Source organism: Thermothielavioides terrestris, chromosome 3 (assembly GCF_000226115.1).
Source record: "Thermothielavioides terrestris NRRL 8126 chromosome 3, complete sequence".
NCBI classification, from domain to species: domain Eukaryota; kingdom Fungi; phylum Ascomycota; class Sordariomycetes; order Sordariales; family Chaetomiaceae; genus Thermothielavioides; species Thermothielavioides terrestris.
Window position 1 is genome coordinate 1,033,424 of NC_016459.1, and position 24,227 is coordinate 1,057,650.

At 56.9% G+C, this 24,227-nt stretch overlaps 7 protein-coding genes across 7 annotated transcripts; 4 read left to right on the plus strand and 3 right to left on the minus strand.

The window, feature by feature from the left end:
* Positions 1 to 2,107: 2,107 nt before the first annotated feature.
* Positions 2,108 to 3,564, minus strand: THITE_52978 (uncharacterized protein; the record flags this gene model as incomplete). The annotated part of the gene is given in 4 exon segments (XM_003653952.1): positions 2,108 to 2,942; positions 2,958 to 3,005; positions 3,028 to 3,086; positions 3,178 to 3,564. The coding sequence occupies 4 exon segments, from the start codon at positions 3,562 to 3,564 to the stop codon at positions 2,108 to 2,110; spliced, it is 1,329 nt and encodes a 442-aa protein (XP_003654000.1).
* Positions 3,565 to 3,972: 408 nt separating this feature from the next.
* On the minus strand, positions 3,973 to 5,476 carry THITE_2116537 (uncharacterized protein). The gene is made up of 3 exons (XM_003653953.1): positions 4,610 to 5,476; positions 4,448 to 4,535; positions 3,973 to 4,366 (listed from the first exon to the last, which is right to left on the minus strand). The coding sequence occupies exons 1-3, from the start codon at positions 5,295 to 5,297 to the stop codon at positions 4,066 to 4,068; spliced, it is 1,077 nt and encodes a 358-aa protein (XP_003654001.1). The 5' UTR covers positions 5,298 to 5,476; the 3' UTR covers positions 3,973 to 4,065.
* A 788-nt stretch (positions 5,477 to 6,264) lies between these two features.
* THITE_2116538 (uncharacterized protein) lies at positions 6,265 to 6,856 on the plus strand. The gene has a single exon (XM_003653954.1). It carries the CDS (start codon positions 6,461 to 6,463, stop codon positions 6,848 to 6,850), a length of 390 nt encoding a protein of 129 aa, XP_003654002.1. The 5' UTR covers positions 6,265 to 6,460; the 3' UTR covers positions 6,851 to 6,856.
* Positions 6,857 to 7,019: 163 nt separating this feature from the next.
* On the plus strand, positions 7,020 to 11,904 carry THITE_2144959 (uncharacterized protein; the record flags this gene model as incomplete). The annotated part of the gene is made up of 4 exons (XM_003653955.1): positions 7,020 to 7,271; positions 7,321 to 7,483; positions 7,594 to 11,224; positions 11,787 to 11,904. The coding sequence occupies 4 exons, from the start codon at positions 7,020 to 7,022 to the stop codon at positions 11,902 to 11,904; spliced, it is 4,164 nt and encodes a 1,387-aa protein (XP_003654003.1).
* Positions 11,905 to 12,842: 938 nt separating this feature from the next.
* Positions 12,843 to 13,843, minus strand: THITE_2116540 (uncharacterized protein). Its single transcript, XM_003653956.1, has 4 exons — positions 13,718 to 13,843; positions 13,628 to 13,645; positions 13,445 to 13,556; positions 12,843 to 13,378 (listed from the first exon to the last, which is right to left on the minus strand). The coding sequence occupies exons 1-4, from the start codon at positions 13,763 to 13,765 to the stop codon at positions 13,272 to 13,274; spliced, it is 285 nt and encodes a 94-aa protein (XP_003654004.1). The 5' UTR covers positions 13,766 to 13,843; the 3' UTR covers positions 12,843 to 13,271.
* An 821-nt stretch (positions 13,844 to 14,664) lies between these two features.
* On the plus strand, positions 14,665 to 20,745 carry THITE_2154984 (uncharacterized protein; the record flags this gene model as incomplete). The annotated part of the gene is made up of 7 exons (XM_003653957.1): positions 14,665 to 14,747; positions 14,808 to 15,342; positions 15,483 to 15,806; positions 15,863 to 16,024; positions 16,083 to 16,110; positions 16,169 to 18,102; positions 18,808 to 20,745. The coding sequence occupies 7 exons, from the start codon at positions 14,665 to 14,667 to the stop codon at positions 20,743 to 20,745; spliced, it is 5,004 nt and encodes a 1,667-aa protein (XP_003654005.1).
* A 757-nt stretch (positions 20,746 to 21,502) lies between these two features.
* Positions 21,503 to 24,171, plus strand: THITE_2116543 (glycosyltransferase family 90 protein). The gene is made up of 2 exons (XM_003653958.1): positions 21,503 to 22,620; positions 22,680 to 24,171. The coding sequence occupies exons 1-2, from the start codon at positions 21,885 to 21,887 to the stop codon at positions 23,819 to 23,821; spliced, it is 1,878 nt and encodes a 625-aa protein (XP_003654006.1). The 5' UTR covers positions 21,503 to 21,884; the 3' UTR covers positions 23,822 to 24,171.
* The last annotated feature ends 56 nt before the right edge of the window (positions 24,172 to 24,227 follow it).

Consider the following 24,227-nt stretch of genomic DNA (forward strand, 5'->3'; position numbering starts at 1 on the left):
GTACTCCTAATATAAGTACTTTACTAGGTAGTGTTTACAAACTATCTTTAGAGCGATATAAATATAAGCCTTGTTCTTTAGCTTAGTAAAGGGCAAGCCAAGGGTCTATAGCTAGCTCTAAATATAACTAAGCTATAATTAAAAGGCCTCTATTAAAGCGAACTTACTACGATCGATATTAGTAAATTCTTTATATAGAGCTATATATATATTGATAAAAGCGCTTTCGAAGTACTTAGTTAAGAAATTAAAAGTAGCCTTAGGATCTATATCCCTCGAGTTCCAACTTATCTATTTAAACGCTTGCTCGATCTTAGTATTACCAATATAGGTACGAAGGTATATATCAACGGCGATATGCTCCTCCTCCTACTTCTTAAACGTTACAGCATCTTTAAGCTAGAGAACGTCGTAGAAGATATACTTCGAAAGTCGGTTCTAGCTAAAGTTCTAGATAAGGTTGTTATACTATATTGGCTAGTCTTCTTCCTTAGCGATCTTCTTTATAGCTAGGAGCTTATACTTTGATTAACGATTGTCCAAGGCCTTCGTTAAGGCCTCTACGAACTTACGAAGGTCCTAGCTAAACTCCGAGTTATCTAGCATCTTATCTTATCGATAAGAACAGAGAGGTGTTATACTAAAGCTAATCCTTATAGTATTTTAGGCTCTACTTAAAAGAGGCAATCTACTTCTTCTAAGCTAATCGGTCTATCGATACCACTAAGCGACTATAATATCGCTAAGCTTGATCGACGAGGTCTCTAGTCTCTATCGCTAGACGACGATCTGCCCTTAATCGGGTAAATGACCGACTATTAGGCTCAAAGCGATTAAAAAGGTCGAAAATACTATATACGCAGTAGATCTAGTTCAATTTGATTCAAATAGTTCAAAAGGAGTGAAAAATGCGCTTCGAAAGGCTAGGCTTATAACCTATAGGATAAGGAAGACAATGCATAGATGATGCTACTGATGATGATGGAGATAGTGGGGCAGAGATGGTGGTAGAGAGGTGGGTGGATGGATAAACCCGAGGTCGGTGGGCCAGGTCACGTGGGCCCCGAATCCTCATACAACTCCATTCCTTAACCGGCTCTAGGAGGCCAGCTCACAGCAATAAGCCTTCCCCACTTGCCGAGCCGCCAGCGTTTCGTCTCTTTTGTAGGGAGACCACCCTGTCTACACCTTCACGACAGCCATTACAAGCCGACTCTGTTCTTAACAACTCGCATTTTGAATCCTATATCTTGCCCTCGCCTCGCCCTACTGGACTACTCCGTTTTCCCGTTTCCAATTCCAGAGGAAGGTAGTGCTACGCATTTGTAGACGTGATAATCGGCGCCTAGACCTACCTGAAGCCCCAAGACATATCGACAGGCCCGCAGCGTCTGCCGATGTGAATCTGGTCTGGCTCAAAGGTACGTTCTTCTTGCATTTTGTGCTGCAGTAGCTGCAGAACCGGTTAGGGGACTCGACTGGTGCTTGGCAGCCGTGGTCCGTTGCGGAGATGCGCACATACAATCAAGAACACGTCTGTCTCCGACCATTCGAGTATGCTTTTAGTCTCTCTGTTCGCGGAGCCTATGCTGAGGCTCGGGAGTAGCATATCCTATACCCTGGCCTTTGTTCCTGGAGGATTTACCCGGCCCGTCACTTGAATGACGTGCTTATTGCGAGGTTGGAGCATGTAGACGTATGTGATAGAATATACCTTATTTATAACAAGACATGGTTGCTGCTGTCTCATTCCAACGTCATTTCTCGCTGAACCTTTAAGATAACCATCGAGGAACCCAAAGCACAAAGAGGGTTTCGTCCACCACTAAGCAGGTTAGGAATCTCTATCAGACAGGAAATATGACACAATAGCACCCATCAATGCGACAGCGGCTAATGTCCAGAATGGAACTTGCAAATACCCCAACTGGACGCCGAGGGTAAAGAGCTTGCCGCTTATCAATGGACCTACGGATCTTGCCAGACACCCGAACGACGCTGCAGCGCCGTTGATTCTGGCAAGTGCATCGCTGGATGGCGACACGTTTGTGATTCTAAGCGCCAATGTGAGCTTCTGCCACGTTCTTCCAAGTTAACCGCAGTCAACTTACAGGACTGCCGAGCAAACATAGCCGACAGAAGACAGGGCAACCTTGATCCACAAGTCTGGCAGCAAGGCCACGAGCCCAAGAGGAGACGGAAGGCTGGGCAGGAAAGGAGTCAACAGGTACATGGCCGGATACAGTCCAAGAACGGTCCGGAAAGCGCTCAGCGCGCCGAGTTTTGAGATGAGCCACGGGATAAATGTCGGCTGAATGAGCGCCCTGAAGACTGCCTCGGTGAGAAAGATAATGCCGATAGTCCGAGTGTCAAAGCCGAAGCCGCCGTTTGCGTGCGGGAAGAATGCACTTCGCCTACTGGCTCTAGAGCCTTGGTCATCGCCGCCGGACGCAGGCGCCAAGGAAAGGAAGGTACCCATGAGGGCATCGGAGGACATTTTATGGAAGGCGAGCAGCGAAACGACCAGGATTTCGAGCACAACCTGAAGAGTAAAGACTCGACTCGATGCCGCCTTTCTCTCCAGTGAATCCTCCTCCAAAGCCTCCAACTGATGTGCCTCAGGAGGACTCTCAAGAGTCCCGGAGGGGACGCTGTCGAGCGGGAGCGGAGCATAAGTCACCTCCTCCGCGGAGCCTCCCCTGAGGTAAGATTTGGCAGCGCGAATTGCCGATAAGCCCGGATCGTAGCGCTGTGCCAACCGAGGGTGCGTCTCTCGAAGGCAGAAGAAGGTTAGGAGCAAGGTGAGCACTTGCAAGATGCCGACAGCGAGGTTGGGAAGAAGGTATCGGTGGGCGTCCCAAATCGAGTTGCCCGGGAATACCGCCGGGTAGAGTGTCACTGGATCCGCAAGTAGGCCACCGAGGACAGGGCCAATGAGGTTGCTATGTAATCAGGACATGATCAAACAATAATAAGCCGCGGCCCAGGCAGGTACACAATGGAATCTTCTGGATCTGGAACAATTACATACCCAAGAGACCGGATGAAGCTGACAAGAGAAAATGCCTGCGCTGTTCCTCCATCAGCTTATGGCCTCTTGACACAGCAGCAGCCACCTGCACGCCCGTGCTTACCTTGCTGCTCTTTCCTCGCCAACTCACCGGCACAAGTTTGCACCAGTCCGACGTTGGGATTGAAGAGCCCACCGAAGGCACGAGAAGCGATGGCAGCAGCAACAGAACCGGAACATCCAAAAGAAAGGGCAGAAACGAGAGCGCAGAACGTCCCGAGCATCAACGTCGGTTTCCGCCCGATCCGGTCGCTGACGCGCGCCCAGACGACGCCCGTGAGGAACTCGCCGAACGTGAAGACGCCGACCAAGGCCGAGGCGTAAAAGGCTACTTCGTGCTCCGGCACCTCGAATGACCGGATCATGTAGTAGGCATACGGGAAGATGCTGCTCCAGGCGATGGCTTCGGTCGCGCGGATCAGGCCTGGGTCGCTGTCAGCGCCGGTGTCTCTGAGAGAACCGAGACTCTGGGGAGAATAGGGTATGTTGTACATGCCTAGAATCCACACCTGGAGTCGAATATCTGAAATTGAGGCCATCCTTTACGCTGGTAGCACTGCGGTTCTTCAGAAGAAGGAAACCCCCCGAGAGAGTTGTGGAGCCGAGCCGAAGAACGGTGAGAAATCACCCCAACCGTTGGACATCGCCGATCTGAACGCCAGTACGAAGTCAGTTACTTCACTGTGTACGATGCAGCCGCCCCGGCCCGACCATGGCGCTGCCCGTGCCTCCCGCGCCGCCCGCTCTTCCCCGCCGAATCAGATTCAGTTGTGCAAGTCAGTCGGGCAAAAATGCAACGCCAAAGTTCCACCAGTTCTCCGCGGCGCCCGGCTCTGATGGGATCATATGTATAGCCTGGCGACTGGTCTGTGATCATCTCTCCGACGAGGCCAGACCATAACGGCGCGGTTAGCCGCAGTCTAAGCGTTCTTGCGATTATTAACAGTTAATTTTGAAGACGGGAACGTGCCATTGATGAGTCCTGTGATACGTGATTACAACCTTGACCGAGGCTGCTGGTCTTCATCGACCACGGTAGTTTGATCGTCCCAGTCATCCTTGGCATCCATATCCAAGAGCTTGCTAGCTGTCTCCTCCTCGATGTCTTCCTCATCGTTTTCTTCGAACTGCGTCTCGTCCTCTTCCTCTTCATCTACCTGCTGGTCTTCGGAGTACGTGGCGGCGCGCCGCAAGCTCGGGTTCGCGCGCAGAGGAAGCCCAATCAAGCCGTTCTGCAGAGCCGCGTACTCATTGGGAAAGAACTTCTTGCACAGAATTGTCATGTTCTCTTTGACACTGCAAGTCGTCAGAACCTTTTGGGAAAAGCTGATGGGTAGCAACAGCCCCCGCGGCTTGTAACGATATCGTGGCACTCACATCTGGCGCTGCTCGGAGGGAATCAGGATGGCGGTCCCGAGATCAAAACGAAGGGAGTACAGAAGGTTTCGGTCGTCCCATTCATGCTCTGAGTTCGAAGGGTTATTAGTGAACGAGAACAAGCTGCGTCCAGGAAGCCTTCTGGGCTGGGTCCTGACTTACTAGGCGCAGAAGGAGGGAAGTTCCGCAAATAGTTTTTCACATAGCGGGTGGCGCTCAGTCTATGCCTCACAGCTCTCCAATTCCCGATCTCGTACTCGTTGTGGGCGTAAAACGACCCGGCATCAAAGATGAACGGCTCACCGGTAACCATGTCCGCGGCGCAGTTCTCGTCCCACAGGTTACCGTGAACGAGGCACGGCTTGATGCTGCGGCCACCAGATTGGAGAGGCTCCAGGAGTCTGGGAATCACCTTGTCGAGCACGAGCTGGCAGACAATCTTGAACTCCGGCCACGGGCCGTGTTTCTCTTCATCGAGCTTGATCATATGGGCTAGCTGCTTGCGGTAGAGGACGGCCCAAGAGTCTTCCCAACAGTCGGTGATCTGCGGCAGCTTGGAGTGGCACGTCGTGATGTGAAACCCGAATTTGCCCGTCGGTGAGACCGACTTGATGTGCATTTCTGCCAGGCGCCTCGTGAAGTTCACCGGGTGTGGCGGTTGCTCGCCAACGTCTCGGAACTCGGCCAGAAGGAAGTAGGTTTCCGGGTCGTCATCGTACTGTCCCCAGCCGTACGGTTCTGGGACTAGGCTCGGAGAAACAGCGTGCATTGCCTTGAGTGATTCGTACTCGCCCTGCATCATGACTCGGCCGGTATCTCCGAGCTTCTCGGTCTGCAGATACATAAACATGATGACCGTTCTGACGCGTTGTTATGCGTACCATCGTCGCTTACTTTCAGAAAGTAGTTTTGAAGCTTGCCGTTCGGGAGCTCAGCTGTGATCTTTCCAGTCTGACCCCAGAGGGACCTGCCGTAGCTGTTTGTGCTCAGAGGCTTCGACCCAGGGACGGGGAATGCTAAAGGATCATGTCAGACGATGGACTTGACGTTTCAATCTTCATCTTCTCGCAATCCGAAGGCCCTACCCTTAGCTACGGCACTGTCAAGTTTGAAAGCGCTCCCGAGCTGGGGCTTGGGCACTGGACCAGTGGGTGCTTTGTTTCCCGCATGACGCTCGACGTCGAGGTCCGCACCCTCATGATGTTTGTCCTCGGGGGGTGGATCAAATGAATGCAATGCTTGAGTAAATGGAACTTGGGGAACCGGATCCTCAAGCATTTCGTACTCAGGTGGGTGATCCGATGGCTTCAATGTTTGAGCGGATGGAACTCGGAGTTCAGGCGCACAGAGCAGAGAGTATTCTAAGGTAGGGACGAAACATCCTGAACGTAGACTTGGGAAGGCACTGCCCCTCTTATCTGAACGGTCGGGTGCTGTGCCGTGCTGTCGAGTCTGCAACCTGGAAGCTGCAGGGAGGCTTGAGATCTGCCCAATCAGGGCACCCGAGCTGCCTCCCCGAGAGCACAGTATGCCGGACGCACATGATGCCCCCTCCCCTGATAATGTGCCAACCTGGAAATTTCATTACCTAAGGTACGTAGCTACCTTAGGTACCTTATGTGTGAGGCTCTTGCCCTCCCTGGTTGGTGACCCCTCGATCCACCCACATCTTCCCGGGAGTTTGGCGGGGACGATCCCGAACAAATCTTCTTCCATGCGATCATACGACAGCCTATGCTAGGCGTCTTTCTCGGATTCTATTCTCGAAATGGCAGGTTCCTCTTTGACTCCTCATATCTCTCGCTAACCACTCTGCAGTTCAAACGGTTCCGCGCGGACCGGGCGGAGCAAGGAAGCTCAGAGAGCTCTCCTCGTCAACCTGTGAATCCCCGCTCCAGCACCACCGACGAATGGACTCGCCGAAGTTGGCCGTCGCAACCGGCATTTGATCATCACAATGTCCCTCTACGAACCCCCGAAGGAGCGCTCTATAGGCACGACTCCATTGCCACGATGGCGACCGGCTCGGACTCGAGGTTCTTCACGTCTGCGCCACCCAAGAATCCTCAAGGCCTGACGCTGGTGCACGAACCCCATGATGCTACGGCCGACGTGATATTTGTTCATGGCCTTGGCGGGTCTTCTTGGACTACGTGGTGCTGGAGGCACGACTCATCCATGTTTTGGCCCGCCTGGCTTCAACATGAGCAAGGACTATCAGAGTTTAGGATCTTCACGTTCGGATACAATGCCAACTGGCGTGGTCCAGACACGCCACTGAGCATCCTTGACTTCGCCAAGGGCTTGCTGATTCGGATGAGGGGGTTTGGCGACGAGGATCCCAGCGGGGCTCAGCCTCTTGGGAAGGTTTGTGCCGTTATGATAACAACCACTGGGTGGTGAAGCCCGTTAACTAAGAATGACCATCTTAGCGACCGATCATCTTCGTTGCGCACTCCATGGGCGGGCTGGTGGTAAAGAAGGTGGGTCAGAAAGGGCTTTCGCCTACTCCAACTGCTTACCTCCTTGTCAGGCTTATGTGCTCGGGAAGTACGATGACCACTACACGGAAATGATCTCCCGCGTACACGGGATCGTCTTTCTCTCCACGCCCCACAGAGGCTCATCGCATGCCAGCTCTCTCAACACCCTCCTTTCTGTCATGGTTGGGACGTCGAACAAGGTTTACGTGTCGGAGCTGGAGAGCAACTCTACCTCAATCGAGGATTTGAATGAACAATTTCGAACCGTTTGTGGGCCCCTACGCTTGGTATCTATATACGAGACGCTCCCGACGAGAGTTCCCCCGGGCATCAAGAAATTGGTACGGAACCTCCCCCGGTCCAACTGGGACAGGACGCTAACGAGCGTAGATTGTGGGGAAAGACACAGGCGTTCTGAACTATCCGAAGGAGATCTCGGGCCCAGCTGATGCAGACCATCACACAATCTGCAAGTACCGCAGCCGAGTGGATGACAATTATATCTTGTTCATCACCTTTCTCAAGCAGATCTCTCGTGACCTCATGGCTCCTTGTATGCGACGACCCAAACCCTCTGCTACCGTTCCTTCGCTGACGTCTGGAAGCTCAATCCCCAGTCAAGCAGCCATCGCCGGTGGATCGAATTCGTAACCCTCGAATCAGTTCTCGGCATTGTCGAAAACCCGGTTGAAGATGTGCAAAAGTTTGCAAGCCAGGGACTGCAAGGGTCCGGTGAATGGCTCCGCGAACGGAAGAGCTTTCAGCACTGGCTGAGTGATCCAACCGGAGAGAATCGTCTGTTTTGCTTGAGCGGCATGCCGGGAACAGGCAAGTCGACCTTGGCAGCAATGACTGTTCGGCATTTGCAACAAGCCTTTTTGGCCCAGAGCTGCCAATTTCACTTCTTTCTGGAGTCCCAGCCGACCAAGAAGAGCGTCGCCTACTGCCTCAGGTCCATTGCCTTCCAGGTCGCAAGCACCCACGACGTCTTCGCTGAGCAGTTGCTTCGCCTGCATCAGGATGTTGGCGACGTCCTATCGTCTCAGAAGCACCAAACAATCTGGGCGAAGATTTTCGAAGGCATCTTGTTCAAGCTTGACGTGGGCTACACGCTGCACTGGGTGATCGACGCAGTGGACGAATCGGAGAACCCGCAGGCGTTTCTGAAGTTCTTGTCGCAAATGCAGTCCTATTCGTGCATCAAAATCATGCTTCTGAGCCGGCCCAGCAAAGACATCACAAGTGCTCTGGCGCAGAAGGGCAAGGCGGCAATATTCGACACGATAAGTGTCCGAGATACAGCGGCCGACATTCGAGGATACGTTCGGTCCGTTGTTGCTGAAGCTCTACCGGCGGAAAGCCTCATCCGGGAAGAAATCATCGAGCGCATTCTCGCCAGAACGGAGGGGTCGTTCCTGTGGGCTCGCCTTGCCCTGGACAGGTTGCACCACGACTGGCACACTTTGGGCGACATACAAAAAGCGATGGACGTCATACCCAAAGACATGCAGTCGTTGTATCGGAACATGCTTCTGTCCATCAAGAATCAGGAACCCCGGCTCCAGGACATAGCACAGAGGATCTTGACGTGGGCAACTTGCAGCTTCAGGCCCATGAGAGTGGTGGAGCTCCAAGCCGCACTTGAACCTGAATTCGGCGGATTTATAAGCCTCAAGGACACCATCGTCCAGGTCTGCGGCCATTTTGTGCGGGTCGACGGCGACAGTGTGACGTTGATCCATGCCACTGCTCGAAGATTCCTTGTCACGCCCGATGGAGAGGAGCCGGAGCTTATTTCGTCACGGGGGGGGCACGAAACGCTGGCAAAGGCATGCCTGAGGTACCTCTCTGACGATCGATGGCGACGCATCCTGTCGCAGGTTCCCCAGGCCGATACCGAGCACAAAGACCGACTGTCCGCGGTATACGAGTCACACCCGCTTCTGAGCTACGCGCTGAACTACTGGGCCTATCATGTGAGACACGCCCCAGTCAGCTCTCCAGAACTGCTTCAGCATCTAAAGCTCTTTTTCGCGAAACATGTTCTTTGCTGGATCCAAGCTGTGGCACTCTCGAGGTCGTTACGCACCCTGCCGCTGGCTTCCCAGTACATCAAGCTTTATCTCAAGCGGCGCAAGAGAGCACGCCCGTCGTCGCTCGACGCTGCAGAGCCACGTGGAGAGACCTCGGCTCCAGGCGATAACGAAGTGCAGTTTCTCGAGCGTTGGGCTGTGGACCTCATCCGACTCCTAGGCAAGTTTGGGAGCAACCTCGCCGAGACACCGTCATCCATCTTCAAGCATATTCCACCGCTCTGCCCTCGAGATTCCATCATTGCTCAGTTCGGTGCACGGCAGGACAGCGCGCTCATTCGAGTCGCGGGAATCTCCTCACGCAACTGGGATGACAACCTTGCGCGGCTGTCCGTCGGACAAGACCAAACAGCATCCAAAGTGCGATGCAGCGGCGTCTACTTCCTCACACTGGTGTCCGCCAGCGGCACCATCATCGTCTGGTCTGCCGAGACATGCGAGGAATTGCGCCGGCTCGAGCACGGGGAGTGGGTTGTCCTGTTCGAAACTAACGGCACTGGCAGCATGGTCGTCTCCAGCGGTCGGTTTACTTTCAAGATTTGGGATATCTCGACTGGGAATCTGCTCCATTCGTTCAACAAACTTCCTGAAGCTGACCCAATGCACCTTGCTTTTGGGAATACCGACACGGATCTTGTGGTCGCGTATGACGACTGCTCCATTGTCCGGTATGACGCGCAGACTGGCACGGCACTGGCAAGGTTCAGAACCGACAAATCGGACAAACTCCGCGGCTGCCCCCGCCTTATGGTGCTGAGCCCTGACCGGACCCAGGTTGTCATCGCGTTTCGAGGGCGGCCGGTATTTGTGTGGGAGGCGAATGTTGATGCTCCCAACCCTCCCCGGAGATGCATCCGCGCCGCCGACGAAAGCAGATCGGACGAAAATGATGTTTACAGTGCCCCTGAAGTTGCAGTTTGGCACCCAGATGGAGACTCGCTTTTCATCCTGTACCAGGACACAGTTCTTGTTCACTGGAATCTCATCGAGGACGAGCGAGAAGAGTATGACAACACCGAGGCGCGGGAGATGGTCATCAACAGCGACGGAACCTTACTCCTGACCAGCAACAATAGAGGAGTGTTGTCGGTGTGGGCACTGCCAAAGCTCAACCTTGTGTACAGGCTTCATGGCAACGAGTTCGTTCGGGATATCGCCTTCAGTCCTGATTCGCAACGCATCTACGACGTGAGAGACTCCATCTGCTCTGTGTGGGAACCTGATGCGCTTGTCAGACCAGATGACATCGATCGCCATGGCGACAATCTAAGCAGCACAGCTGACGGGTCCGGGGTCTCGGAAGCAGTGTCAGAGCCAGTATATTCACAGGATAAGAGCGGCAGTGCAATCACCGCGCTTGCATATGAGAGGGGGGGTGAGTTTTACTGTTGTGGGCGGGAAGACGGAACAGTCGCCATCCACGACATGCTCAAAGGGAAGATCTCAAGAAAGGTTTGCACTCATGGGCCTCACGCGGATGTGATCAGCTTGGCGTGGTCTCCCTCCGGAAGGTACCTCGTCAGCGGAGACGACATGGGCAAGATCATTGCAAAGAAGCTGAGGTTGAAAGAGGATGGGAAATGGGCAGTATACCCTGTCTTCGAAGCATGGATCGCCGACGACGTTGCCGATGAGGTTGCCGACCAATTTCTTTTCAGCCCGGACGAAACTCTGCTGTTGATATCAACTCGGTCCCGGGATCAAATCTGGGACCTGGCCTCGAGAACGTTAGCGCTAGAAAGAACGAGGTCCGGCGATCGGAGTGGACAGTGGATCAACGATCCCTTTGACGACTCTCGACTATTGTTTGTCGAACAAAACCGGGTACATATCCACAATTGGCGGGACTTCGAGAAAGAAACAACTCTCGACATAATCACGACTGATCCAACGGACCAGGCGGAAGAAGCAACTCCACGGCCAAGCGATATCACCAGTACTGACAAAGTCCAAGCACTGTCAACCACTCACAGCCGCCGCTTTATTGTCCACCAAACATCCCCTGAACCTTGGAACATGCGGTCCAAGACGAATAGAGGCAGGAACCAGATCAACCTGCTTCTGGCCGCAGACCTGCAGGGTCCAGCCCCCACGCCCAAAGAGCAAGTCAGACGCAGATCTCTACCGGAGCTCTCAGCACGGACACAGCTGTTCTTGGGCACTTACCGCGAGAAGATAATCTTCATCGACCATCAAAACTGGTGGGTAGCGCTTGTCATCATATCTTTTTTTTTTTTTTTTTTCCTCCCAACTGCACGGAATTCCCACCTAGAACCTGCAAGAGCGTACATTGACATACCGGACAGGTTGTGTTCAAGCGATATCTCGTGGAATGGAAAAGCGGCACCGGATATCAGACGGCATTACTTTCTGCCGAGGGACTGGCTGGGCAGCGAGGCTACGATGCAGCTGATCCGGTTCACTGAGCAGGGCGTGCTGCTTGTGCCCAGGAACGGGGAGGTGGCCATTGTGCGGTATGGGCGGGCCTTTTAGGAGGTGGGGAAGAGTTGTTGCGGCCTGGTATGGGTTGAATGGTTGATGGATGCCTTGGCTGGCACATCGCTGTTTGTGATGGCACGGTAAAAAGGGGCGTCAGCACGGGCTTGCGATGATCATGGACTGGCCAAATTCGAGCCGCTGGGAAGAATGGATTCGTTGCTTGATTTGACATGCTATGCGTGTCTCGCCGTGGTGATGGAAGGGAATGGGTCAATCACGGGGTAGGGGATCAAGAAAGTGTTGACGACTTGGGCTTAGTTTTAGGCCACCGATTAGTGTCAGCATGACGGTGCGGGTATCAAACGGACGGAGGCATTTGCATGGATGGACGAGGTCGCTGCGTGAACAAAAGGCTCCTTGCGTGGGCCTCGAAGCGGGATAGCCGCAGGTGCCTGTAGGTACTTTTCTGCGTGGTAGCTGGCGTGGAGCTGAGAAAGGTTATGACTTTGTCATGTATTTCAATTGAGAATCCCTGACCTGTCCTGTTGAACAGGCCAACATGGCATGTGTAATCACTAGGTTGGCCGACACGAAGAATGTGCGCATATGAGTAATGCCTTCATGAGCCGCCCAACACCGGCCAGCATCCTCAACACAGTCTCTCACACAGATATACTCACACACAGCCTGGATTTCAATGCTGCCACTGGCTCAGCACTCTCAGAGACCACACGGGATCCAAAAAGTAAACACACCTGTCCTAACTGATCGACAAAATGGCATCCACCAGCACTCAAGCCAAGGACGAGGCGGCAACGCCGTAAAACTGCAGAAATTGTCAACAAGCCACGACTGCCTGGCGCAGGCCGATGAGTACGACGATATTTGCGGACAGTGCGAGAAGAATTGCAGCTGGTACGAGTAATAAGACCAGCAGGCGGCTCAGGAAAGGGGAGGGATGGGGGGAAGGGAGTCGGAGTTGGGCGCGAAAATCAACAACGATTAATAAGTTCCGCTTTGGGGTTGGCTTCTGAATGGGGATTTGGAAACTGGACAAGGGCTATTGCGTTGAACTGTTCTCGTAGAGCGGGCTAGGGGAGGTAATTAGGCAGTGAATTGAGTGCGTTGATCTGAGATGGCTCTGTGTCTGCAGCTTGTGGCAGGCAGCTAGTACCTAGGCAGTCAATCAGCAGGCAGCAAGGCACCGGAGAAGAATTTCGAATGAGCCGACCCACGCTTCAAGGGAGGAAGGCTCGGGAGGATGAAACAGGGGATGGGGAGAGCGTGAGAGTACCAGTAGAATATAAGGGCGAGGGTCAACAGTCTGCTGAAAGATCTGAGGTCAAGCTCGCAAGGTAGCCCACCTCGTCTTAGGTTAGATAGCATGCAGTTGAGTTGAGGGAATTCAATTCCAAGGGAGTCAGCCACTAAGTACATCAGAAACCCACGCAGCATTCCCTGCCCGGCCGGTCTCGCTTTATCAGCGACGGGTGCGGCCGGACTTGCCGTAGGTCAGGCCTGGATCTCCGGGCACAGGTAGTGCACCCCATCTGTCAGGGCCGGCCAAAAAGGGCCTATCCGGAGATTCTAACTCATGGCCACGGCCGCTATCGCGACTCGGGCAACATCTTGCCAAGGACGAGAGCGAGATGTCCCTCGACATCAGCCTAAATTACACTCGAGTCTCCAAACCCCCTAGGCAACACCTGCGCCACAGCGCCGAGTGCCGCGCTCATGGTCAACGGTAGCCACGGGCAAGAGCACCTGGTATCACTTGAGTGTGTGGAACGACCCGGCGCAGTTGCCCTGTCAATCCTTCGGCGGGTTCGGCGGAAGATCGGTCGGTTTGCCGCGGGCCTGGTTCCGGAGCTCTTCGATGAAATGCTTCAGAAAACTCTGCGACCTGCTTGGTTCGGCTGCGGCCGGAGTCAGCACGGTATGCTCGCGGCAATATGCTTCTGGGACCGTCGTTTTGCGCGCACCTGTTGCCTCGCCCTGTCTCAGCGGCTCGTTTGGATCGCGGCCATAGCGGAGGTTCTCGACGGTGCGGTGGATCCGACGCACTCCGCGATGGAATGATGGACTTCGCAGAATCTTTGGAGACGCGGGAGGAGTCAGGAGAAGAAGCTCGGCGGGTGGCGGCAGTGGGGGAAGGGGAGGCTTACGAAGTGGACGATTCGGTCCTGTCGTTGAGCTCGGTCAGCCAGAGAGTTTGGCGTTGCGCGGCCAGTGGTGGGTGTAGAAATTGCACCTACCTCAACACTTAGGTATAGCGTCCAGAAAAGACGAGCCCATGGCGCCATCTCGGGTCAGCTCATGTTGGTTGTGCAGATGCGTTCGTTGGCGACGGTTCGCGGGTGGAGAGCGGCGAGCAAGGTCCCGATCCTCCCGAAGATGTCCCGCATGCTTGAATGAAAAGGGGAAGTGGGGCAACAAGGCTGCAGGGGCCGGTTTTCTCCACCCCAAACAGGTAACCAACCAACCGCCTGCCAAGCCTCGCGCCACAAAACTCCTGCTTGGATTTCCGAACCAGGCCATCGCAAACCGTCGGTCCGAAACCTCCTGTTGGACATAAAACCGCCAAATTATCATCGGTTTGCCCATCGAGCACTCGATATCGGCTCTGCCCGTCTGCGCGCCGAGCAAAACTCCTGGATAGACGATCCACGTCCACGTCCAGCGGTGGTGTGCGGGCGGCCCGTTGCTGTTAGCCCACAGCGGCTTGGTTGGACTTAGTGGTGTCTCTGCCCGGATGGGATGGATGCAGGGATTCAGATCCATGGATCGACGCGGCCTCGAGGTAGATCGCTTGGATCTCGATCGCCTTGACGATTCGTCTTGCTTGGGAGTGCGGAACAAGTGACCCTTCCCGCACCGCCAAACAGCCGGGTCGGTTATAGTGTCCGGCTTTTCATGGGCCGAGAGGCGACAGACGGCACATTCGCTCAAGAACTTGGCCTTCTCCGGCCCGTTTCTGACCAGTCTGCCCAGCAACAAGCATGGGTACGAAGTTCGGATGGCCATGGCCCAAACTTGCCAACCGCACCCCTCCACCATGTCATACCTGCTGCCAACATGGATGCGGCCGTAGCTCTAAATTTGTTGCTTGTGCCGTGCTCCTGGTCTGCAACGTGACCATGCAATAAGACGCTGGCTCCACGTTTTGTGATGCTCTCGAGGATGACATTCAAATGCAAAAACAATGAAAGTGAACGAAGATGCCATCAAGCCGGTCGGTCTCACGCTCCTGTACGAGCCAGACTGGCCCATAGACCCGGCGGTTGAGTGAGTGAGCACCGATTCACCCCTCGCTTGGAGATGTTGCTGACCATCATCTGCCACCAGCGTTGTCCTTGTCCATGGCATTGGCGGCCATCCCGTCCGGTCGTGGAAGTGCCAGAGCCAAGAGCAGGCCCTCGCCGCTACTCAGACCACAGTATCTCATCCTGGCATCAAGAGGAGGTTGACAAAGCGCCAGCCGACAGCACTGCTCCGACGGTCGAACTCCGAGCCCCTGCTTCCTAGAGACCAGCGGGCCGGGAGCAGTGCAAGAACACCGCTCGGGAACCTCTCGGCCAAGTCCGCGTCCCGACTCAACCTCGATATCTCCGCCGAACCCACTCGGCAAGGCTCCCTGAGCAGGTCGAGGAGCCTCCTACGAAAGATTTCGGTCAAGTCGGCGTCGAGGTTGAAGCTAGCGGTGCTCGCAGAGCCAGCTGGCCAACGCCATCTACAGGATGGTGCATACTGGCCGCTTGACTTCTTCCCCGCGTCATGTCCGAACGCCAGGCTGTTCACCTGGGGCTACCACACGCTCGTGACCGGCACGAAGCCTCTCCCGCTGCAGGCCGATATTTTTTCCCACGCCAAGGAGCTGCTGGTTGAACTTGCCGGCGTCCGCTCTGCGCTCGGCGCCGGCGCCCGGCCGATCGTCTTCGTTGCGCACTCCACGGGAGGTGTTTTGGTCAAGGACGTGAGTACGCCACACGTTTCTGGAACGCCGTTGTCTGACTCGTGCAGCTGCTGCGCCTCTCCGAGGCCGAACACGACGGGCCCCTGAAAGAGATCCTGCTCTCAACCTCGGCTGTCATCTTCCTCGGCAGTCCCCACCGCGGCACGGAGCACTGCAAGCTGGGCGACGCGATCAGGAGCATGGCCAGCGTCACATTGCCTGGCGACCCCGACGACCCTGCGCTGCAGGAACTGTGCGGCGCGAACAGCGTCGCGGTAGAGCTAGGCCGACAGGCATTTGTGCGGCTGTGGAATGAGTACAACTTCAAGGTCAAGACGTTCCAGGAGTCGGTTATTCCGAGCTACCAGCACCCGGAGATCAGGGCGGAAACCGTGAGTGCGCTGCTCACGGAAGGATGTGGGCTTCGCGGTTCGCTGACAGGTTGCAGACAATTCGGCGTCTTGCGAGCTTCATTGGCGACCCAAGGGAAGACGCAGAGACCATCTACGCGTTACATGCCGACATATGCAGGTTCGGCTCAGCTGAGGATGCAGGCTATCGTGCGTTGATGAAAACCCTGACTGCGATCATATGCAAGGAAGAAGATGCGGTAAGCTCACCCCGTGCTACTGTTTTGTTAAAGGGTCCGCGGGGTTGACGGCGTCCAGCGCCACGTTCTGAATACCAAGGAGACTGGTGAGTGCAACAGCAGCCTGTGTATCTGTACGAGTCCGGCACTTACACCACCCCTTAGAATGCCTCTCCGTGCTCGTTCAGCCGCAGCCCGCGCTCCCTGAGACTCACCCGGCCACTTCGTACCCGGGAACATGCCTGTGGCTGTATGACCTGCACGACTTCAAGGCGTGGCACCACCGCGACGGCCCAAACAAGCATAAGATCCTCTGGATCAGGGGAGAGTCCGGCTGTGGCAAAACGATCTTGCTGAGGTCGCTTCGCAGAAGACTCGAGAGGCAATGGGGTCCAGCCGGCGCCGCCTTCATCTGGTGCGCCGCTCAGGCCTGCAATGGCACCGACGTCCCCCTTGCCGGCCATTACCACGTTAGCCCCGCCGGCGTCTACCGCGACCTGCTTGCACAACTCTTCTTGCTAGACCCCCGTCTCCGAAAGGCGCTCCTCGCGCTGTACAACCAGCCGCGAAGCGACCCGCGGACCTTTGACGATGCACAGGTGGTCTCCTTCTTTGCCGACTATTACGTCAACCAAAAAATCGAGACGCCAGTCAGAAGGACCTTCATTATTGTCGAGATTGCCGACGAGGCTTGCCCAGCTTACGTGAACGAGCTGCTCAACCGGCTGTCACGTCTCGCTCGCAATTCGGACTTCAGCATCTGCGTCGCAAGCGGCTACCGCCAGGAGATCATTGAGGAGGAGAACCTGATAAGCATTCCCATGCACCTGCGCAACACTGATGATATCTTGCGATATGTTAATCTCAACCTGCTGGCCGAGTGGGAGGAGAGAGACAGCGCGGTCATGACCATCGGACGGAAGGCAAGGGGTGTCTTCCTCTGGGCGGAGATCATGGTGAACATCCTGAACGCGGCCATAATCGAAGGGGCGACTCAGGAGATGATCGAATACACGCTGGATGAGGTCCCCGACGATCTTCATGGCCTGTACGAGTGGATGCTGTCGACGCTCAACGACCGGGAAAGAGCCGAGTCGCTGCTCCTCTTCCAATGGGTTATGCTCGCCGCAGAGCCGATGCGGCTGAACGACTTATTTCTCGCCGTCAGGCTGACGGATGCCGATCCGTTCGCCCTGTACAGAAAGCATGGCCCGCTCATGGCCCTAGACATCGGCATGCCGCTTTCGATGCGCGAGCTCCGCCAGCTTCGCAACTCCGAGATCAACTCCGACACCCCCGACCAGTTCCACCGCTTCCTCCGCGCCCGCTCCATCGGCCTGCTCGAGCTCAAATCCGACAGCCACCAGTCCGCCGCCAACGAGCCGCTCGGCTTGCAGCGCGTGCAGCCCATCCACAGCTCGGTCCGCACCTTCTTCCTCTCCGGCCGGGGCTTCGCCTGCCTCGCCGCCGGCAACCCGTCCATCCCGGCAAACCTCCCTGTCACCGACTTCATTGATATCACCCACTACGCCATGCTCCGCGCCTGCCTGACCTACCTCAATATGCGGGACTTTGAATCCCTCGGCCACGGCGCCAGCCGCCGCCGCAAGCCGACCTCCTCCCAGGCTTTGTTTCCCCTCAGCCCGCTCAAACCCACGGCCACAACACCACCATCCCTGAGCCCCCTCCAACAACAACAACCCCGCTGGCACCCTCACCACCCCCAGCTTATTTCCTACTCCTCATCAAGAACAACAACAACAATTAGCAGCAACCCCACCGCCTCCACGCACCACCAACGCCACCTCATCCTGACCTCGTACCCCTTCCTCCCCTACGCCGTCACCCACCTGCTCTTCCACCTGCTCTCGCCGACCCGGTTCCGGTACTTCTTCCCGCAGCGGGCGCTGCTCGCCGCGCTGGCCGCCGACGGCTTCCGCCTGTGGAAGCGCTGGACCTCGCTGCTGGGCGCGGCCGACCCGGACGCCATCGTCGCGATGCACGCCGCGCCCGGCGCCCGCGCCGCCCCGCTGCTGAGTCCCGTGTTCGGCGCCAGGTTTCGGCTCGAGAGGGTGCTGAGGAAGTTGGCGCGGTTGGCGGTTAGGGAGGGGGATGGGGAGGGGCTGGTGATGGGGACTGGGTTGGGGATGGGTGTGGGGGGTTGGGATAACAGGAGATGGAGGCCGGGCGGGTCAGAATGGGGAGAAAAGGGGTTGTCGGTTGGGGTTGGGGATGGGGGTCGAAGAGGAGAGTGGATTCGGGATGGGAGGGAGAAAGAAAGGGACTGGGGTAGGGACTGGGAGGGGGAATATGAGCTGGAAAGGGGAACCCAAAGGGATTGGGAGAGGGAGAGGGCCCGGGTGCCGCGCTCGCCGAGGTTCCGGTACCCGGCTGAGTTGAGGATGCCGCTGTCGAGTGCGGACGGGCCACTGATGAGTCCGGCCAAGCGAGTGAAGGGTAGGGTGGGCGCTGAGAGAGAGCGGGACGAGGCCGGTGTCGAGGTAGGGGTCGCTGTGTAAGATACGCGGTTTGATGTGGTGCTCGTTTGCTGGTTCACGGTCATTGTTTTGGGTGTGTTAAGTTCCGGAGGCTTAGTATTAGTATTAATATGCCATTAATATCACCGAGGCGGCTACCTACGCGGAATAAGCTGATGTGGTTGCCGTCACTCGATCTGTGAGCATGCCCTGATACACACCAGTACCCCAACCCTTATCAGCTCTCTGATAAGCCAAGCCTTGATGGCCCGCTGCGGTCAACGTCGGCAAAATGGCCGCCGGTGTCTGGAACTTTTTATGGATTAGAACACAAGGGTTTCTGCCGTTGTCCTTCACTTCCCTGGCTCGCCAGCCTGCAACCGCTGCTCGCCGGCCGCCCCCATGTACGCAGCCCGCAGTCATGTGCGCACGACACTGCTCCATGCGCCATGCGCCCGGCGCTGCCTCGTTGCGCAGCAGGCCCGGCGCACACTGGCCGCAGCAGCAACCTCAGCAGCCTCAGCAGCCACCGACGTCGGCACGGCGCACAACGCCATAGCCCAGCAGCTGCGCGACACCGGCGTCTGGGCCTATTTGCGCGGTCGCCGGCGCGGGAAGAACACGGACAAGTACCGCGTCAACGTCGTCAGCGAAGAGCTGTGCGATGACATTCTCAACTACATCAAGCCGACCATGGCCCGCCACGAGGGCTGCGACATCCTCGACATCTTCCCCGGCGTGGGCGTGTGGAGCAGGAAGCTGAATGACCTGCTTAAGCCGCGCTCGCACCTGCTGCTCGAACCCGACGAAGAGTACTATCGACCGTTCCTCCAGCCGCTGCTGGAGCGGCCGGGCACGCAGCTGCTGCCCGAATCGGGCATCGTCTGGGAGCAGCTCAACAAGATCCTCAACCCGACGTACCTGCCGCACCAGGTCGAGAGGAGATACAGCGCCGACGAGACGCCCGAGCGCAACGACACGCTGCTGGTCACCATGAACCTGTCCATGCACCCGAAGCGCAAGTTCCGCAGCTTCGACAGCCTCGCCCAGCTTGTTCTGTTCCAAGTCATCGCGTCGATCCGCCCGGCCTCGCTATTCCATAAATATGGCCTGGTGCGCATGCTCCTCTGGATTCCCGACCAGGAGAAGGGCGCAATCATGCCGCGCACCGTGCAGCGGAGAAAGAAGATGGCCATCGAGGCCGAGATATCCACCGACTACGTGTGTGAGGTTGCCGGCGCCGAGGTTGTCGATTCCGGGTCCGGAAGGGGGCAGTGGTACCGCCGCGACTCCGGGATGGACTTGTACAGCACGGCCCAAACACTCGAACGGATGCGCCGAGGCGGATTCGTCATGCCCCCGGGACGCGAGCCGGAGCATCTGCTGGAATTTTTGAAGCAAAACGGCGCCGTTCCCAGCGACGATGAACTTGCATACGGGCAAGAACGAGCCGCGTACACCGCCGAGCTACACGAGCTCGAAACCGCGCAGGCCGAAGGCAGACTCCAACAAGGCTCCGCCGCCTACGCGCGGCTCAAGGCCCTCCAGTACTGGGTCAAGTGGAGCGTCAAGCGCACCGGCAAGATCGGCAACATCCTCCGGGAGCGCCACGAAATCGTGCAGGCGTTCGTCAACGCCGGATCGGACCAGGCGCTCCTCGAGCGCGCGGCCAAGATGGGCGAGGACTGGTGCAAGAAGGTCGACTCGCTCGACCGGAGCATGCGCGCCGACGTGCTGCTGCAGCGCGACAACATGCACATCCTGTACCAGGACCCGCCGGTGATGAACTGGGACCGGCGCTACGTGGAGCCGCTGCGGGTGCGCGCGCACGAGTTCTACCCGGCCGTGCCCAGCGCGCTGCTCGACATCCAGCCCAAGGCGGCCGCGCGCGTGCTGCGCGACATCGGGCCCCGCTCGACCCGCGGCGGCGACACCTTCGACCTCGTGCTGCGCAGCCTCAGCCAGCGCGGCTCCGAGCCCATCACCAAGGCCCTCAACACCATCTTCCCCGGCGCCGGCGACGGCGTCTTCCCCTACTGCCCCAGCCTGGCCGACCCCGCCGCCGGCGGCTCGCCCATCCGCGACGTCGGCGAGGTCACCACCCGCAGCATGAACGAGCGCCAGTTCGTCGAGATCGCCGAGCGCTGGATGCAGTGGCCCTTCCGCCCGACCTACGCGGAGCTGGTGTCGCGCACGGTCGAGGACTTCTCCGACGACATCGAGGAGAGCCCGAGCGGTAATAGTATGTCGCCCAACGTCGATTGATCGGTTGCCGCGAGGGGAAAGAGGGACGGTATACGTGTTTCATAAGCTGTGTGGCATGGCATATATAAGGTAACTGGGAGAGGTATGTATTATTGGCTTGCAGCATGGGCATGGCGTATGTTGCGCGGTACTGTAGATCGACCTGTATATTAGTGTACACAAGGGATATAGATACTGGGATATGGCAGGCCGTCTTTTCTTGCGTGCCTCGTGACCCTGTGAGGTTATTGAGCTTAAAAGAGATCCGTGTGATCTTCAATCGTCAAGTTCGCAACCCGAGATGTGAGTCCACTTGGGCCGCAAACTGCCCTAACTGAGCGGCCTCTTGTTGAATTGCTAACACAGGCGACGTCACTGAACTTCCTCGCCAGTGTACTTCCCGGGGCCGAGTTCGGTCCCCGACGAATGCAGGTTGCCTTGGCCGTCCATTTGCCACTCGTACAGGAAAAAAATTAGTGAATCCTGAACTTCTTAAGCATAGCAAACTTGGAAGACCTCACATGTCGACAGCTCTTTTTCACTGTCTGGCAGCTCACTAGCCGCGATGAAGCATCTCTGACGCGGTGTTTGGACCCTGGCTCGGCACTTGGCCCTGTTCCTGGCACTGTAACTCCACGGCCCGTGCCACCCCTGTCGCAACGATCGATCAGCCTGCTGCACCCCTGGTCCAGATTAGCGAATGCAGGGTCTCAGCAGGTATGTACTGTGTAAGTCGATCACCGTCCGGCGCGCCTTCCCTTGCGTGCCTTGTGTGAAGCGAGCCTACCTGATGCAGCCCAGTGGGTGACACCCGACAATTCCTCCCTTTTTTCAGGATTTACCTCGACGGTGCACGGTGCGACTTGTTCGTTTCGCTTCGCTTCGCTGTCCCGTCCTCCGAATTTCCTCCATTACGAATGCCTTCATTCTGTCTCCTGCGCCTACAATGAGAACGTCAACTAGCTAACGGTTTGCTGCTTCTCCGTACTGACCTCGACTTGCGACCTCGACCCACGCAGGGCAAAATTGTGCGTACGTGGCTACGGCTTTATCAAGGCAGCCGACCACCAACTAGCACGTCGCACGACAACCTACGGTGCAAACGCGAGGCCAAACCTACCCCTCGTCCTGCAGCCCTTGCGCGATGACTCTCTAACAAGATGCCGTTTCCACGTCGTCCTTCGGCATTCCTCCGATATCTCCTCCCAGCGCTCATACTGACGCTGACCTTCTACATTTTGACCCAAACCAAAGGCCTTTCCTCACAAATCGGCCCACTCCTTCCCGCGGTTTCTTGGAAGCACAAGAATGGCTCGAACCGGCATCCTATCGACAAACTAGTCAAGAAGGCCGATGAGGAGTTTTCCAGCTTGATCTCGCGCGCAACCTCAACTCTCGAAGATGCGGCCGCCGCCTACCGCAAGCGCCGGGGCCGCCATCCCCCGCCTAGCTTCGATAAGTGGTACGAGTTCGCACGCCAGAAGAACGCCATCATCGTGGAGGAGTTCTGGGATCAGATATACCACGATCTTGAGCCGTTCTGGGCTCTCAAGCCGGCGCAGATCCGCAAGGACGCCCGCGAGTTCGAGATGCGCATCGAGATCCGCGACCATAAAGCCTCGACTAGGAGCGACTGGTTTTGGACGCAGATCTGGCTGGAGATGCTCCAGACGATCGAGCACCTGCTTCCGGACATGGATCTCGCGCTGAACCCAATGGACGAACCTAGGCTAGTGGTTCCGTGGGAGGACATACAGGGATATATGCGGCAGGCGGCAAAGACGAAGACCATGGAGGATCCACGGGGCGTGGTGAGTGAGTTTGGGAAGTTGCCTCTGCCTGGGAAGGAGACGTTGGAAGAAGAGGCTGCGCCTGAGAGGATATGGGAGCACGAAAGTGAGCTTACCTGCATTATACTTGCTTCACACTTGGGAGCTTCGGCTGATCCGGCACAGAGCACTACTGGCTCATAGCCCGCCGCGGCTGCGCACCCGATAGCCCGGCTCGCAAAGCGGACGTCGTCACAGACTTCAACAGAACCCCTTCCATTGCCAGCAGCTTCGACTTGAAGCATATGCAGGATGGTTACGTCGTCAACTACACACTCAGCACCGACTTCTGCCACCAAGCCGACCTGCAGGCCCTCGAAGGCATCTTCGTCGAACCCCTCAGCGTTTCCGCTACCAGATCCCTTCTCCCGGTCTTTGGGGGCTCCAAGCTAGCGGTCAACAACGACATCCTGCTCCCCGCGCCTATGTATTGGAACGAAGAGGAGCGCTTTACGGGTGCCGAAGGGGCTAGCATCCCCTGGGAATCCAAGCACTCATCCGCCATCTGGCGCGGCGTTGCGACAGGCGGCCTCAACCGAGAAACCAACTGGCGCTCGTTCCAACGCCACCGCTTCGTCGCGATGAACAACGCCAGCCAGCTCGCCCTAGCCGCGTCAGGCGCCAGCCCACCCCTAAACTTTGCGCTCCCGGCCAAGGAATACCACCTCGCCGCCACTCGCAGCAGCAGCAGCAGCAGCAGCAGCAGCAGCAGCAGCAGTAGCACCAACAGCGACCTCACCCTGCCCGGTTGGCTCTCCGCCACCACCGACATCGCCTTCACCGACCTGATGTGCGCCCACGACGGCTTCTGGCCGGGGTGCAACTACACGGACGCGTACTTCGCGCCGGTCCCGCCGATGCCCATGGCGGAGCAGTTCCGGCACAAGCTGCTGCCGGACGTGGACGGCAACTCGTTCAGCGGCCGCTACCTCGGCTTCCTGCGCTCGACCAGCCTGCCGGTGAAGGCGGCGCTGTGGCGAGAGTGGCACGACAGCCGGCTCGTCGCGTGGAAGCACTTCGTGCCCATGGACGCCCGGTTCGGCGACTGGTACGGCATCCTCGAGTATTTCCTCGGCTGCGAGGCCGCCGGCGTGCCGGGGAGGGATGGGGTTGCGGAGCGCATTGCGATGGCGGGGCGCGAGTGGGCCGGCAAGGTCCTCCGGCGGGAAGATATGCAGGTGTACGTGCTCAGGTTGTTGTTGGAGTATGCGAGGGTGGTGGATGAGAGGAGGGAGAAGATGGGGTGGGTGGGGGATTTGCTGCGCTGAGGCGCAGTGGCCAGCAACGTGCAGGTGTGTCTTGTTCCTGCATTGGAGGATCTTCAATCTCGATTGGGCCATTCAAGTAAAGTGAGTGGGACCTCTGGCGCACGGTGCGTCATGACCAGGGAGTGGGCGCAGGATCTCAACTTTCTCCCTCAATCTCCTCCTCAATCTGAGAAATTCTCAGTCCAAGTTGCTCCCGAGCTCCAGACTGAATTCGGCATGGCACATCACTTGATCAACTCTGCCAGGATTCCTTGGTAATTACAAGACTTCTCGCCAGGTATTTCCGTGCACAAAAAAGGCCCGTGACACCCATGAACCAAACGCGCATGTCTCCCGACCAGTCCCAGCCGGGTGCAGCGCAATCTCTTACCTAACAGCAGATCCCGTGCCCAGCAGCCCGACGGCA

Bases quoted from the DNA above. Each gene is read 5' to 3' on its own strand.
- THITE_2116543 (XM_003653958.1), top strand. From the start codon at position 21,885: ATGCCGTTTCCACGTCGTCCTTCGGCATTCCTCCGATATCTCCTCCCA. The intron at 22,621-22,679 runs GTGAGCTTACCT...GATCCGGCACAG, and splicing joins GAGGATATGGGAGCACGAAA to AGCACTACTGGCTCATAGCC.
- THITE_2116537 (XM_003653953.1), bottom strand. From the start codon at position 5,297: ATGTTTATGTATCTGCAGACCGAGAAGCTCGGAGATACCGGCCGAGTC. The intron at 4,536-4,609 runs GTAAGTCAGGAC...CTTCGAACTCAG, and splicing joins CTTCCCTCCTTCTGCGCCTA to AGCATGAATGGGACGACCGA. The intron at 4,367-4,447 runs GTGAGTGCCACG...GACGACTTGCAG, and splicing joins CCCTCCGAGCAGCGCCAGAT to TGTCAAAGAGAACATGACAA.
- THITE_2116540 (XM_003653956.1), bottom strand. From the start codon at position 13,765: ATGGCGCCATGGGCTCGTCTTTTCTGGACGCTATACCTAAGTGTTGAG. The intron at 13,379-13,444 runs GTGCGCGCAAAA...CTCCGGCCGCAG, and splicing joins GAGACAGGGCGAGGCAACAG to CCGAACCAAGCAGGTCGCAG.
- THITE_2116538 (XM_003653954.1), top strand. From the start codon at position 6,461: ATGGCGACCGGCTCGGACTCGAGGTTCTTCACGTCTGCGCCACCCAAG.